Source organism: Lagenorhynchus albirostris, chromosome 13 (assembly GCF_949774975.1).
Source record: "Lagenorhynchus albirostris chromosome 13, mLagAlb1.1, whole genome shotgun sequence".
Taxonomy (NCBI): Eukaryota; Metazoa; Chordata; class Mammalia; order Artiodactyla; family Delphinidae; genus Lagenorhynchus; species Lagenorhynchus albirostris.
In genome coordinates, this window is record NC_083107.1 from 78,087,107 (window position 1) to 78,101,765 (window position 14,659).

The 14,659-nt window shown below is 40.4% G+C and overlaps 1 protein-coding gene across 1 annotated transcript in view; it reads right to left on the reverse strand.

The window, feature by feature from the left end:
- Nucleotides 1-11,747, reverse strand: part of DDX1 (DEAD-box helicase 1) — a 33,384-nt gene extending 21,637 nt beyond the window's left edge. The window contains exons 1-10 of the mRNA XM_060169047.1: nt 11,651-11,747; nt 8,581-8,632; nt 8,212-8,275; nt 7,186-7,215; nt 6,134-6,230; nt 4,013-4,060; nt 2,264-2,347; nt 1,942-2,025; nt 1,497-1,573; nt 856-928 (exon numbers count right to left, since the gene is read on the reverse strand). Of these exons, the coding sequence (XP_060025030.1) occupies nt 856-928; nt 1,497-1,573; nt 1,942-2,025; nt 2,264-2,347; nt 4,013-4,060; nt 6,134-6,230; nt 7,186-7,215; nt 8,212-8,275; nt 8,581-8,632; nt 11,651-11,666 (625 nt within the window). The 5' untranslated portion in view covers nt 11,667-11,747. The remainder of the gene's footprint in view (nt 1-855; nt 929-1,496; nt 1,574-1,941; nt 2,026-2,263; nt 2,348-4,012; nt 4,061-6,133; nt 6,231-7,185; nt 7,216-8,211; nt 8,276-8,580; nt 8,633-11,650) is intronic.
- Between the last annotated feature and the right edge of the window lie 2,912 nt (nt 11,748-14,659).

A 14,659-nucleotide genomic window follows, 5' to 3' on the forward strand; every position in this document is an offset into this window, starting at 1 on the left:
CCAATAACTCTCAAAGATGTATCAATATCTCCAATTCTGATCCCTCCCCTGAACACTTAACTGTACATTTAACTACTTACTTGATTTCATCACTCAGATGTCTAGTAAGTATCTCAAACTTAACTTGCCCCAAACAGAACTCTTAGCATCCACCTGGTTCCCTACCTATTGTCACCACCCAGTGTTTTCAACAAAGCAGCCACCACAGTGATTGTACTGTTAAACTGTTAAAGACAGACGATGCCAATTATCTACTCAAAACCTAATGGCTTCCAATCTCAGTCAAAATAAAAAGTTTGTATCATAGCCTATAAGGTCCTATATGGCCTGGCCTCACCACCTCACTGACCCAAGATTCTACGACCCTCCCCCATGCTCAGTGTTTTCCAGACGCACTGGCCTCCTCACTGTTTAAATACCCCAAGCACGCTTTCATCTCAGGACCTTTGCAATTACTGGTCTCTCTGCCTGAAACGCTCTTCCAAGATATTTCTACTCAAATGTCACCTTCTCAGAGAAGCCTTCTCTGACCCCCCAGAATGCTCCCCAGCCCCTTACCCGGATTTATACGCTCCCTCAGTGCACTGTTCCCACCTAACACATATATTGTCTGTCTCTCCCTATCAGTAGCTAAGCCCCACAAAAGTGTACATAAATTTATCTAGTCCATTTTCTGCTGTATCTCCAGCACCTACCAGCATGCCTGGCACACAGCAAATGCTCAATAAGTATTTGTTCAAAAGAAAGGCAGGGAGGAAGAGAGAGAAGATTGAAGATGGTAAGGAAATTTTTAAAAAATCACAAATAATGAATATCATATATACTCTCTAACAAAAGGGTCCCTAGAAAGCTTACCATTTTTGGAGAATTTGACATGCCCTTTATCCATATCTAGGTAACATCCAATGGTATCATGCATAGTGAATTCCTAGAAAACCAGAAAGTCAAGTGCTGTTAATAAAAAGCAAAATTGAAAATAAGGTTAAAAGGTCAAATACAGCTGCATCCACAGTATGTGTTAGAGTTGCGTAATACTTCCTTAAAATTCTAACGTAGATTTAAAAAATGCCTAGTATAGCACATCATATATAATAGTAGAAGCATCAGACAGACTTTTTAGCATCAACATGGTATTAAGGCTCCTCCACATTACCAGAGGTGTCGGCTACCAGAACAAGTGTATTTAGATTTAACATGATTCAAAATAAGAAATGAGAGCAACACAAGTATTAAAGTCAAAGCCAAAATCAAAATGGGGTGAACACAGAAAACAAAGTAATATGCTTTGGAGGGGCTAATAAATGGCATAAAAGAAAAATATTTTTCTCATTTTGTAACATTTCTTCACTGAAGTCCCAATCGGAACTTTCCGCGGAAAATATTCAGAAAATTCACTTGAATTTCACAATCATTTCTATACCCTCAGTCATGTCATGAGTGATCAAGTATGCAAGAAAACTTACTAACACTATGATTAAGTCATTAACACAACTTACCTCTCCATAATTATCAAATTGTTTATTGTGAGATTTCTTTCCTGTTCCACCAAAGCCAAATCCAAACTTGTCAGTACCTAGATTTTAAAAGTATTTTATAAATGTGGTAAGAATAAAGTTAAAAGTACCATAAAAGTTCATAAGTTGAAGATATTTTGAAGCGTCTACACAGTATTGTGTGGTACATATTAATGCATACTAACTTTACTGACTTCATTCATACCCTTAACCTTATTCCTCCTGATTTTATGATGTTATAATATCTATTTTTTGGTACTTCAAATCTTTCTTGGAACGAGGAGGGTACAGGTAAATATTATTATTTCCATGTCTCTAAATATAAACTTTGTATGGTTAAGTTTACTATTTTGCTCCCCACTAAAATAAAATGTTAAAAATTCACAAATGTAAAACAACAAATTCAGTTTATTTTAGAAACACTTACCTAGGTCTAGGGAAGCCTGCATAGAAGACCACCCAACTCTGCACAATCCTTGGTCATGACAGGATACTTCATAGTAGTGTTTCCCTGCAAGGGCAAAATACTTTGAGATTTTTATAAATTATACACTTATGATTCATTTACCATGTAGCTACTTTCCCATTGTTTCTGAATAACAATTTGTATCTTCCAAATGAAGAATGGTAGATCTTCCTGTAACATTAAAAATCTTTCCAGATCCTCGATTCAAAGCTACTTTAAAGAAAGTTCACGTATTAATACATCACCCCAAAAGTTCAGACAAGTACAAATGTTCTTTAAATACCTTTCGTTAATCCTTTAGTAGCTCTACATCCATGCCATTCCTTTACTTCTCTGCTCTGACAACAAAGACCATCTGACCCAATTGCTGGATTTGAGAAAAACACAGAAAACCATGTCAATACAGATTACATAAATCACGCATTCTGAAATAAGGATCGTTCAGTCTCACTAATAAGATAATTCATTACTTGGTGCAATGTTCCAGGGACTGAGACTTGCTGATTCCTGAAGGATAGCAATGTCTTCCCCATGAGTAGCTGCCCTCATTCAGCCCCTGGAGGGCTGTGGCTTACGCTGAGGACTAGTTTCTCTACTGTTATCTGTTGGCCAGGACAGGATTTTACCACAACAATTCTAAAAAGGCATCAACACAGCACCTAACCTGACTTGTACTACCGCAGCTGCATCACCAACACACGTTTAGGCAACTGTTCTCTAGAGTCCTTTAAAGAAATGCATACTAAGGATGACGCAGCACCCACTCATCAATACTTGTTGCTCTGATTTTATGCCGAAATTAGAGCTTGAGTGAATGCTACACTAAAAGAAAAACAGAAACTCTGGCTTGTTCCCTAATCCGTGGATCCAGAAACCATAAAGGGAAAGCAGGAAAAGCCTGAACAAATAACCCTGTAGCTGTTATTTGCTAACATTAGGGCTCTAAAAGATGAAGTTCTATGTTATACATCATAGTCAGTCATAGTGTTTATTGGTGCTTTTTGGCGTTAAGTAAAGCATTTGGCTTTTGTCTGTACTGGAAACTATAACTTCCGTCCTGATTCAGGCTTGCAAATCATATTCGCCACCTGAATGTAGAAGAAACGTTTTAAAAAAGCATCTCGTCACACATTTCCCTTCACTTATAAGAAATTCAATTATTTATTCAAAGTATAAATTCTTATTCATATAAGAGTATTTATATAAACCTCTGAACTTTTGAAAAAGTTCTCTGACAAGGGTAAATCATAAAAATTTTTGTATTTAAAATGCTTTATGCATATATACATATATAAACTTTTACATAAATTAGATATCACATGGTAGAGAGCAGCAGCGTGGGGTTGTTTGTTTCTGTCATGATTCCTCAAGGCCCATTTACCTTTCTCTGCATCCTGATTTTCTTACTCATGGACACCTGGAGAAAATTCCTCCAAGTCAACTCTGCAGTTGCGACTTATTCTTCATAACAGCTACACAAGTCCTTGGATACGCCCCAATCTTTGTTTGCCATGCTAGCAGTATCGTTTACTTTACTGGCCGTTTTTACCATTACAGATAATGTGGCATCAAACAGCTTTGAAAGTATATTCTTACCTACTGGCACTTTCATTCCAATGAGCTTGACCTTCCGGGAATATATGTTTTTTCAATATTAACAGGTAACGCCAAACTCCTTTCCAGAGAGGCAGTAATTTGTAAGTCGGTTATCACCCTTTTGGATTCTTGCCAATCAGACGGGTATAAAACAACATTCGCTGTAACTTTAATTTCCATTTCCCTGCTACCTGTAAACTTGACCTTTGTATGTTTACTGCCTTTTGGATCTGGTTCTCCTGTGAACTGCCTATTCACATCCTTTGCCCATTTTCCACTGCCTGCTTATCTCTTTCTTACTAAAACAGGTGACACTTTATCTGCCGTCAACACAAGAACCCCTTACCAGTTTACAAGGATTCTTTATCTTTCCTCAACACTGCATTAAAAACAAGTTTTTGAATCACAAATGTGCTGCTAAAATCTATCCACTTACCAAAAGCAGATCCTCTGTCATATGGGTTCATTTGCCATTTGTTCAGCACTAAGCAAATTAAAACAAGAAAAGTTAACCCCAAACAAACATAATTTAAAACAGTCTACAAAAAATAAAGCAAATATTTAATATTTTATATGGTATCTTAACTCCTCTAGTTCCAATATGGTTTCACACACTATTTGGAATGCACGATTAAAATTGCCGCTGTTTTTATTAAAGGCAAAACTGAAACTGAAAACTGAAACAAGCCAAAAATAATAGTCACTGGCCCATCCAGGGCAACCTCTTCTGCTCACGTGCTTCAGTGCCTTTTTATCAGATGGCACTGATCTTTGTCATAACTATGAAAGCATTAATAAAATGAAGTTCTGGTGACTTCAATCATAACGAAAATAACCCACCAACATATCAGAATCTAATTATCACTTTATCATTATTAAAAGAAAAGCAAGTCCTTTATTTTAAATAATTCATAAGTCACAAAATCTTTTCCTCCTCACTTTTATGGGATCGGCATTTTCCTTTTCTAAAACATCTTAAGAGTCTGGATAAGCAAAGAATCACAATAGCTAAAGAGAATGCTATGTGTTTTCAAGCCCAATTTCCACCCAAGGTAGAAATCTTTTCTAGATTATTTCTGGTCAAATGATATCTATCATCTGCTTAAACACCTGGAATGATGGAGAAGTAACGTTCTCTTGAGGGTCTCTATCCATTGTGGGCTCAATCAAGCTACTAGGAGTTAAACAGTATTTTCTAGAACAATTATTCTCTCTCCAGGTCCCAACAATGATTTAACAATTATACCACCTCCCTTTTTTATTTGTTTCTCCATGTTTAAATATCTAGCTTCCTTACTCCTAATAGGACATGATTTTTGGAACTGCAACCATTCTGGTTATCCTTCTGTGGAAGCAGATAGTATCCTTCTCTTTCATCACTCTCTCTGATAAATGATGGTTTATAGTTGCTACAAATTCTGAGACTATTTTTAAACAGACTAATAGTCTAAATAGTTCATATCCATTATCTCACAATTCATTTATAAATGAGTTGATTTTACAAACTATGTAACATTGTTACTTTCAACTACTGAGAAGAAAATGTTGATATGCCAGCTCACGCCACTTAAGCCTGCAATTTTGTCACAATCCTATTTTGTATCATGAAACAAAAGTGACTTAAAATATAACAAAACCATAGATTACTCAAGATAGAATGGAATTCAGAAAGTATTTAATAAAAGCAACAAAATTTAAAGATGAGAAAACTAATGTAAGATTGTTCATGGCACAGACAGGACCAGTCTCCATGGAGATAGGACTGAAAATAAGAAACTGACTTTAAAATGTACACTTTACATTTCAGCCTCCTGGGCTCCTTCTTTCTTATGTTAAAGGAAAATGCATGCCTCTTTTCCCTGTAGAAGGCAATATTTCCTACCACCATGGGTTTATACTCTATCAACTATTTGTAAAATCTTTCCTTAATGCCTTTGTAAAATACTGTACCAATTTATCTTCAATATTATGCATAAAGTTATCAGGCTAAGAAAAACATTAAAATAACTAAATATAATTTTCAAAATGTCAGTGTTTTCTCAAAGACAACACTGTTAGTATCTTAGGAGGGACAATCTTTCAGTGTTTATGCTCTAAATGACATTTAGCATCCCTGGTTTCCAGGGCACCAAATGACAATACCATCCCCTGGATATTGACAAAAATGCACACTCAAATTTCACATCTGGGGCTTCCCTGGTGGTGCAGTGGTTAAGAATCCGCCTGCCAATGCAGGGGACACAGGTTCAAGCCCTGGTCTGGGAAGATCCCACATGCAATGGAGCAACTAACCCCTTGAGCCACAACTACTGAGCCTGCGCACCTAGAGCTCATGCTCCGCAACAAGAGAAGCCACCGCAGTGAGAAGCCCATGCACTGCAACAGAAGAGTAGCTCGCCACACCTAGAGGAAGCGCGCACACAGCAACGAAGACCCAACGGAGCCAAAAATAAATAAATAAAATAAATTCATTAAAAAAAAAGCTTCACATCTGTAAATGCAAGGAATGAGAATTACTAATTTATACAAAAGGAAATTAATAATATGCAAAAATTACCTGAAGCACCAGTTTTAATTGTCGCTTTTCCTTTTTTGCCTTCTTGTTGGTCTTTCAGAGTTTCATAAACTATCTGGATAACTGGAATACTGAAAGCCTAGCAAATAAACAAGAGTTCTCTATATTAGTATTCAGATATCAGTGACAGTTCAATAATCAATATAAATTACAAAAATCATGCACGCACCTTAAATAATGACACATATTCCTGAGCGCTGCTCCAATTTGCCCAAACCCAAAACACCAGTAAGATAACAAGAGTTGACTGAATGAAGGAAATAAGAACCAGCTGATAGCCCAAAACAATAAACAATCGGGACCCACAGAATGAACTAAACTAAAAAGGATAAATATTATTCTGACAAACCGTTTCTCTAGTCTAGGCCAACAAGAGATCAACCTCTATTTGCAACTTCTTTATTACTAGAGCCATTGCATTAAAATTCAGAAGTGAGTATAAATACTAAAGATACTGTAACTCTTTCTCCAAGACCAGTTTTAAACTATATTCTTAAAGCCATACTCTTATAAATCTTATTTCAGAATGAGCTGGCAACAAAAATATTGTTCTCTGTGGCAAGCAACCACTTTTTACATTTTGGAAGGAGGATACTTGATTAAATACTTCAAAGTAAAAACCACTGTTCAAAGTTGCTTTAAAAATCAACTCTTATCGGCTTCCCTGGTGGTGCAGTGCTTAAGAATCCGCCTGCCAATGCAGGGGACACAGGTTCGAGCCTTGGTCCAGGAAGATCCCACATGCTGTAGAGCAACTAAGCCCATGAGCCACAACTACTGAGCCTGCGCTCTACAGCCCGCGAGCCACAACTACTGAAGCCCGCGTACCTAGAACCCGTGCTCCGCAACAAGAGAAGCCACTGCAATGAGCAGCCCGTGCACCGCAACAAAGAGTAGCCCCCGCTCACTGCAACTAGAGAAAGCCCGCGTGCAGCAACGAAAACCCAAAGTGGCCAAAAATAAATAAATAAAATAAATTCATGAAAAATAAAATCAACTCTTAAAAAGTAAGTCAGTTTAAGTTTATTACTTACACCAGTTTTTCCACTTCCTGTTTCTGCAGCCTAAATGAAAAAGAAAAAAAGTTTAAGTTGTCAGTTAAGGAAATCAAATTAATGTGATACCATGTAGAAATCTTTAACAATTCACAAGCTACCTTTATTTCCAGTGTCTCCAGATTATTAAGATTTCCTCATTCAGCTTTATTGCCAATCTTGCCATTCCTCTTCCATTCCCTCAAGAATCTGTTCTCCCTTTTCTTTTCCCATTGCTACCATTCGAATCTAAACCCTTATTATTCTAACCAAGATTATTATAAAAGTATCCTAACAGTATCTCATGTCTTAGAGCTACACTACAAGCTGCTATCAAAGCAGTCTTCATAAAAACACAATTCTAACTGTGCAACACACCCCTAGTTAAACATTTCCAATGATCCACACTGCCAACAAATACCCAACTTCTTTAGCATGACACTGAAGAAAGGGCACAAGTAATCTGACCCACTGTATACTTCTCATCTTATCTCAAGTTACACTCTCCACCCCAGACACACGTATTTTATGCTACCGTTGAAGTGAATTACTCTGGGATCATACCCTGCATTCTCCTATTCACGGTTTTTGTTGATGTGCTCTCTACCTAGAGAGCATTTCTCCTTTATCTTCCCTTGTCCAAAATCTACTTCTTCCAAGCAGAGTCCTTTATGATTCCTCAAGCAGAAGGGTAACTGGACCCCACTTGAATCTTTTCATACTTTGCACCTCTCAGGCAGGTGCCACATTTTCCCTCGTGTGACATTTATCCATGTACATGTCTTACTGTGCTACTGGGTGGAAGCTTCTGAAGGGCAAAGACTGCATTTTATTCACCTTTGTGTTCCCCACAACTTCTACCTAATTACTTTGAATGCAGCATAGGTAGCTTAAATGTTTGTGAATAAATAAAATTAATTGGGTGAAAATACCATTTTTAAGCCTATGGAGTTCTTAAAGTGGGTCATAACAGCCCCAGAATTGTGTTTCCCCAGCTTCCAACGACCTCACCACATTTAAACATACCATAAGGACATCACCTCCTCCTAGGATCAGTGGGATGGACTCAGCCTGGATATCAGTTGGGAGACTAAAAGAATCATATTTTGAAGAATTTTAGTTAATTAAAAAAAAAATCACCTAAGCTAATTAAGTCATGTTAAACTATAAACCTAAAAGAGAATTTTATTTGGTAAACACTACCAATCTTTTTCAGCTAAAAATATATCAACATTTAGAAAGGAAACTCTATGATTTAAAGAATCACAGGAAAAAACTGAATTTCACTTACCCAACTGGGCCCAAAAATATTTGATAAAAACACTAACCACTATTTAAATTGAAAAACATTGTTGTCACAGGTACATTTAAGCTTTTCAAGATGGAGGTACTTACAGCCAATCCATCTCCTCCACAGCTTGAGCAATTTCAGGCATAACACCCATCTCTGCAAACAAAAATTCATTTAAAAAACTACACAGACTAAACTTAAATCATATTGCTCTTAACATTACTGTTCAATGGGGAAACAGGTCTGAAGCATAGCTCAGTTACATAGTATCTGTTGAGTATAAATTTTGGAGAAAGACTTGAGTTCAAGTTCAAGCTCTCACTAGCAATGTGACCTTGGGCAAGCTATAAAGCTATTTCGTCACACAAAATGGAGCTAGTACTGCTTATGTTGTAGGAATATGGGACGATTACAGATAATCATATGAATGCACCCGACACACAGTTATCACTCAGTACATAGCATCCACCAGTGAGTGTTTCCTCCCTATGACTGGTGAAAAATCTGCCAGAGTTGGAAAGTTCTAGACCAGTACCATGGTTGTTTCACCTAGAGATAATGTAGAAATCATGTGCCTTGACTGTTTGAGGACCATGTGAATACCCTCAGCGATCTGAGAAAAATGAATAGGCAAGTAGAGAGAGCCCACATTTACAGGCAGTCATAATCAAAACTCTGGCAAACTGAAAAGGGAGGGGCTGCTGGTGAGAACTTGGGTTAACTGGACATGTCAGCTGAAGAACTACTCTGTTCTTAATTGTTCACATATTTAAGTAATTTACATCAAAGTGAATCCTAAATGAATAGATTGGGTTATTTCTGATTGGATTTTGAAATTTTATCACTTCTCAAATGAACTGTAGAGGGTATACATGGAATAGTGAGTTGTATTACTTAAATCTCCTTTCCAAATAAGTGATCTTTCTTTTAAGCCTGCATTTTTAAAATGTAGCTTTTATTATTGTTATCTTTACAAAAGTATATATTTCTATTAAAAAATGAACAACACTCAAATATACCCAAGCCCCAGAGATAACCTATTTGGAAATTTTGTATTTCTTGTAATCATTTGTGAAAAGGCATAAAATAAAACTACAATCTGGGTTTCCCCGGAGGCGCAGTGGTTGAGAGTCCGCCTGCCTATGCAGGGGACGTGGGTTCATGCCCCGATACGGGAAGATCCCACAAGCCGCGGAGCGGCTGGGCCCGGGAGCCATGGCCGCTGAGCCTGCGCATCCGGAGCCTGTGCTCCGCAACGGGAGAGGCCCCAACAGTGAGAGGCCCGCGTACCGCAAAAAAAAAACACAAAAAGCTACAATCCACTGCAACAGTAGCTTTTTCTTTGTATCAGGCGAGAAGACACATACTAGCAATTAACAATAGATACAACACTAACATTCTGTATAGTAAACTAGTTAATATAAACATTGATGACATGGGAAAGGGTAAAAATCTTTTTCTTTGTATCAGGTGAGAAGACACATACTAGCAAGTAACAATAGATACAACACTAACATTTTGTATAGTAAACTAGTTAATATAAACATTGATGACATGGGAAAGGGTAAAAATCTTTTTCAGAAAGGCAGGCTCTCCTACCCCTAAATCTCTTCAGAAAAATCCACAGATTGCAAAACTACTCAAGATCAGAAGTTGTATATCCAAGCTGACCTTTTTAAAAATTGCCCCCATTCAAGTCTAGGTGTATTCTCTCTCCTACAACGCAAATTGCTTAAAAAAAGGGAGTGATGGTCTTCAATATGCTTCATACAGAATACTGCAAGCAGAAGCTGCTTGTGAACCTATTATATTGCAAACAGCAACCACAGACAGCTTTCAGCAAATTCCAGGCAATTTCTTGTTCCATTCTGGTCATGTTTTCTGCAGGTTTGCTTTGAAACCATGTTTTCTTTAAACAGAACATTTTTAATGCTCAGAAGAAAAATAGGAATATTCATGCTCTTTAATTCCACTTTTGTCTTTATTTCACATCACAGACTCTTCTAGTCCTTTACTCTAATATTCCTGAAATCTGTGCATGACTCCCAAAGAAGTGAACCTATAAAATGACAACCTGGAACTGCTCTACACACCTTGGCTCTGAAATCTTGTTTGAGGAGAGAGCTGGGGAAACAAAAACAGCTCCCAGTCTGAGCAGATTTCCCCTTGCCTATTATGAAATGCAACTAAAACAATCGGAAATCCTCTCTCACGACTAAAAACTTGGAATTCCTAATGTTCTAATAGGAGAAAAATGAAGAAAGTACAATACTCTGTTACATCTGAAGTCATCTTAATAGATTAACAATATTAAAAGATAGTAGGCCTAAGTTGATACATTTATTGCTGTATAACATATGTACGACTTTTAGTCTATAAGGCTTACTGCAACTTGTAAAACTGTGGATGTATACAGGAAGGATGATAAAGGAAAAGAGAAAAACAACTGTCGGGTTAGGTAAGCCGCCTAAAATTCCTGTTTGGTATAACGGAGGGCATCATCAGCAAATAAACAACGATTTTCAAAATCTGTGATGAGCTGGTGTGTACGCGGACGAAAATGCTTTCCCTTTAGCTTAGATATTCAACGTTACTGTTGATATAATACAGCTTAACCACAAATAAATATCAGGTTTGTGCCTGGAACTTTTAGTTTTGGAAGGGCCTGAAAAAAACTAGATGCAGGATGGTCATTTCCAACTGACCCCTCCCCGCGCCCTGCTGCTTCTCGACCAGGCCAAGCCCCTATCGGGCGCGGACAGATAAGGGTTCCTGAGCACCACTGCCACGTCAAAGAGCAAGAGGCCGGGGCTCCGAGAGCGGCCGCAGCAACGCCACCGCATCGTTCTCGCAGCCCCGGGTGTCCCGGCAGGGCAGCCGAGTGAAGGGTGGCTGGAAGGAGAGAAAGAAGAGAGCGAGCACGGGGAGGCCCGGCCCGGCCCGGCCAGCACCTGGAGGGAAAGGCTCTCCCTGCAACACCGAGGCGCACCGATCGGGCCTCTCGCACCGCCACTGATCAGCCCGCAGTGCGGGGACCGAGGGGACAGCTTTGGACAGCTCCCTCCTGTCCCGCGCGGCACCTGTGCGCCCCCGCCCCAAAGGCTCCCCTCCAGCCGGCCCAGGGCCGAGGCGTGCATCGGGCCGCCCGCTCCAGCCCCAGCTCCGCAGACGCACCGGAGAAAGCCGCCATCTTCGCCCAGTCCTCCGCGTCTCAGCTCGCGCTCCCTCCCTCCGAAAGGACACGCGGCGCGGTAGCGGCCGGCGCTTCCGGCCCCCTCCCCCGGCCCGAGTGTGCTGCTTTCCAAGTCCCGGCAAGGACCCAGCTCCAAAAGAACTGTTCCGACCAAAGAAGAGACCCGCCGCGGACTCCTCAGCGCGGACCCAGTTCAGCTGCCCCTTGCTTTTCCTAAGTAGCCAGGACCCGTCATCATTAGACGGACTCAGAGTTACCTTTTATGTAGAGCATGCTACGTGTCATCAGGAGCACTTTCGCACATTCAAGGAAGCAGACGTTACGTGATGAGGGTCACACAATGGCCCAGGATGACCTGACAGCAAAACTGTGCCATCTCTCCTGCCTCGCTCAGACCCCGCAGCCTCTCAAAGATAAGCAGGGCTTTGTGGTGTGTGAATGACCTGGAGAGAACGTACCGAATTCATCGCCCAGAAAACCAGCGCTAGTGAGCGCCTGGCACCCAACAGTCATTTACTAAATACTTTTGACTGATTTCGGTCTCGCAACCTCCCTTCCCCGGTGTTTGATGGAGTATTGATAATTTCACATTTATTTGACGTCCTTACAGTTTGACTCTTCTCTTTGCAGAAAGATAGGAAAAGTAAACGAATGTTTAATCCTGCCAACAACTCTGTCAGCTTGTATTAGCATCTTTAGACGAAGATACTAAGTTTCAGGAAAATTAAGTAACTTATCTAAAGCCATATATAGCTACTGAATGGCAGCGTGGTCTCTGAGCCACATCCGCCTAACTTCAGGGTCCATGCTGTACCTAATGTGTGGCCTGCCCCAGAATGACATGAGAAAAGTCAAACCCTCAGGCAAGGTGTTTTAGATGGACTTAGAACTACAACTTTTGGAGCCATACTCCCTGCGTTTGAATTCTAGCCCTGCCATTTGCTAGCTGTGTAACCTTGAACAAGTCTGGGCTTCAGTTTACTCATTTGTGAAATAACCATGAATGATAGTACCTATCTTGAAGGATTGGTATGAGGCTTGAATAAAATAGGTAAAGCACCTACAACAGTGCACAGCACGTGGTAACAATATATGTGTTAGCTCTATTATTATACTATTACATGTAATAGGATTCACCTAAAGTTCCAACAAGGACAATCACTCAGGCCTGCCTGCAGCTTTGCACCTCCAGGGGGCACCATTCACATTATAGTCTATATTCTCATTATATTTTGTATAAATGTATATGTGATACCCCCTGAGAGTTAGGCAATGTAGCAGTTCTGAATAGATGCCACGTACGCCATACTTTTCCTCTCTCAAGGGACAAAGCATTTTCCAGGGGACTACTCAGAGGACTCTTGATCTCAGGAGTTTGGGAAGCAAAAGGCATGCTATGAGAAACTGTGACTAGAAGGCCTCAAGGCATCAGGGCAGGAAAAGAGCCAGAGGGAAGAGAAGCCAGCTGTAGGAGCAGACCACTCTTCCAACAACTGTGGGGAAACCCAGGGCTGACTGGACCTGTGGAGAGTGGACTTGAAGCTCTCTTCAAAGGGAACGTGCCCAGGACTTCCCTGGTGGTCCAGCGGTTAAGACTCCACACTTCCAATGCAGGGGGCGCAGGTTCGATCCCTAGTCGGGATCCCACATGCCACGCAGCCAAAAAAAAAAAGGGGGGGGGAATGTGCCCAAGAAAGCTGCCTGGAGAAGCTAAATGATGCAGCAGACAGACCCCCAAAGGACCCTGTTTTATTCGTACCTTTTAACCAGAGGACAGACATCACCTGCTTCATGGAAGTTGCATTTGGAGGATACCAGCAGAAGAATCTCCAAGAAACCAACAAAAAGTACCCCTGAGCTAAAAAAAATCGACCTTGGGCATTATTGAGCCAGAGAGCGCCAGATTCAGATCACAAAGGCACCAGCCAAATAAGGGTGGGTCTCCTCCTCCCCAAGGGTCAGAAACAACAGCTAATGGTAGAGGGGAGAGCAGAAAAGAGATGGACTGCATCCTTCACCACATTGCTAAACAGGGGAGGGAGGAAGCTGCTGTCATTTTGGTTAAAGTTGTGAGTTATGATCATGACACTGGACCCAATAGTTTAATTACAGAAATGAGACTATAATTGTGATGAAAATAGCCAGGCAACATTTCGTTACCTGGGAGTGACCAGAAAAACTCTGGAAGAGGCTGGAGACTCCATCTAGGTCAGAGGAAGAAATAGTCTCTAGAGAGGGTTTCAAGGTAACAGATAATGTTTTCTGCTCATCCCCTATCAAGTTTAGCTTATTTAGTAAATATAATAGGAGAGAGATATAATAATACCTTCAATAATATGAATTGGGAGATAATGTGATTGGCTCCCCTCTTTGGCAGGTAGGACAAGGCCAAGCAAAGAAGTGGCAGGCAACCCCTTCATCCAACCAAGAGATAAATGATGGGTGTCCCCAGTCCAGTATCCTGCTGGTCCACTCTGCCCAAAGCAGGCTGATTAAATGGGCACATACTATCCAGGGAAACAGTCCTGTAATCCTTGCCTGGCTCCAGAAACCCACCTACATAAATCATTAGGTAGGAAGACAACCACCACTAGGTGGCGCCAAACTGCAGTTGATCCCGGTAAAGGTTGAAAGGGACGTAAAACTCCCGGCTGGCACTTTTCCCTGGACATTTACTTCTATAACCTCAAAATAACCCAGCATCTTATTGGGTTGGGTAATTGGACCTTTTGGACCCATAGCCAATCACATATGGTGGAATTTTGCTGTATTATCCATACACCCAGAGAGATGTGTGTTGTGTGTTGAATTTTCAAGTAAGCTGTACTTACTAGGCCACTGCAGACCAGATGGATTTGCAGCTACAAAGTCAGGCCTACGAAATAGGTCCTTGAGATACCCAGGCCCTTGAGAGTATACAGAGGATTTCCTTAAAGAAAAGAAAAAGAGGAAAGATCTGACTGGAAGATACCCTTTGTGCTCTGGAATAT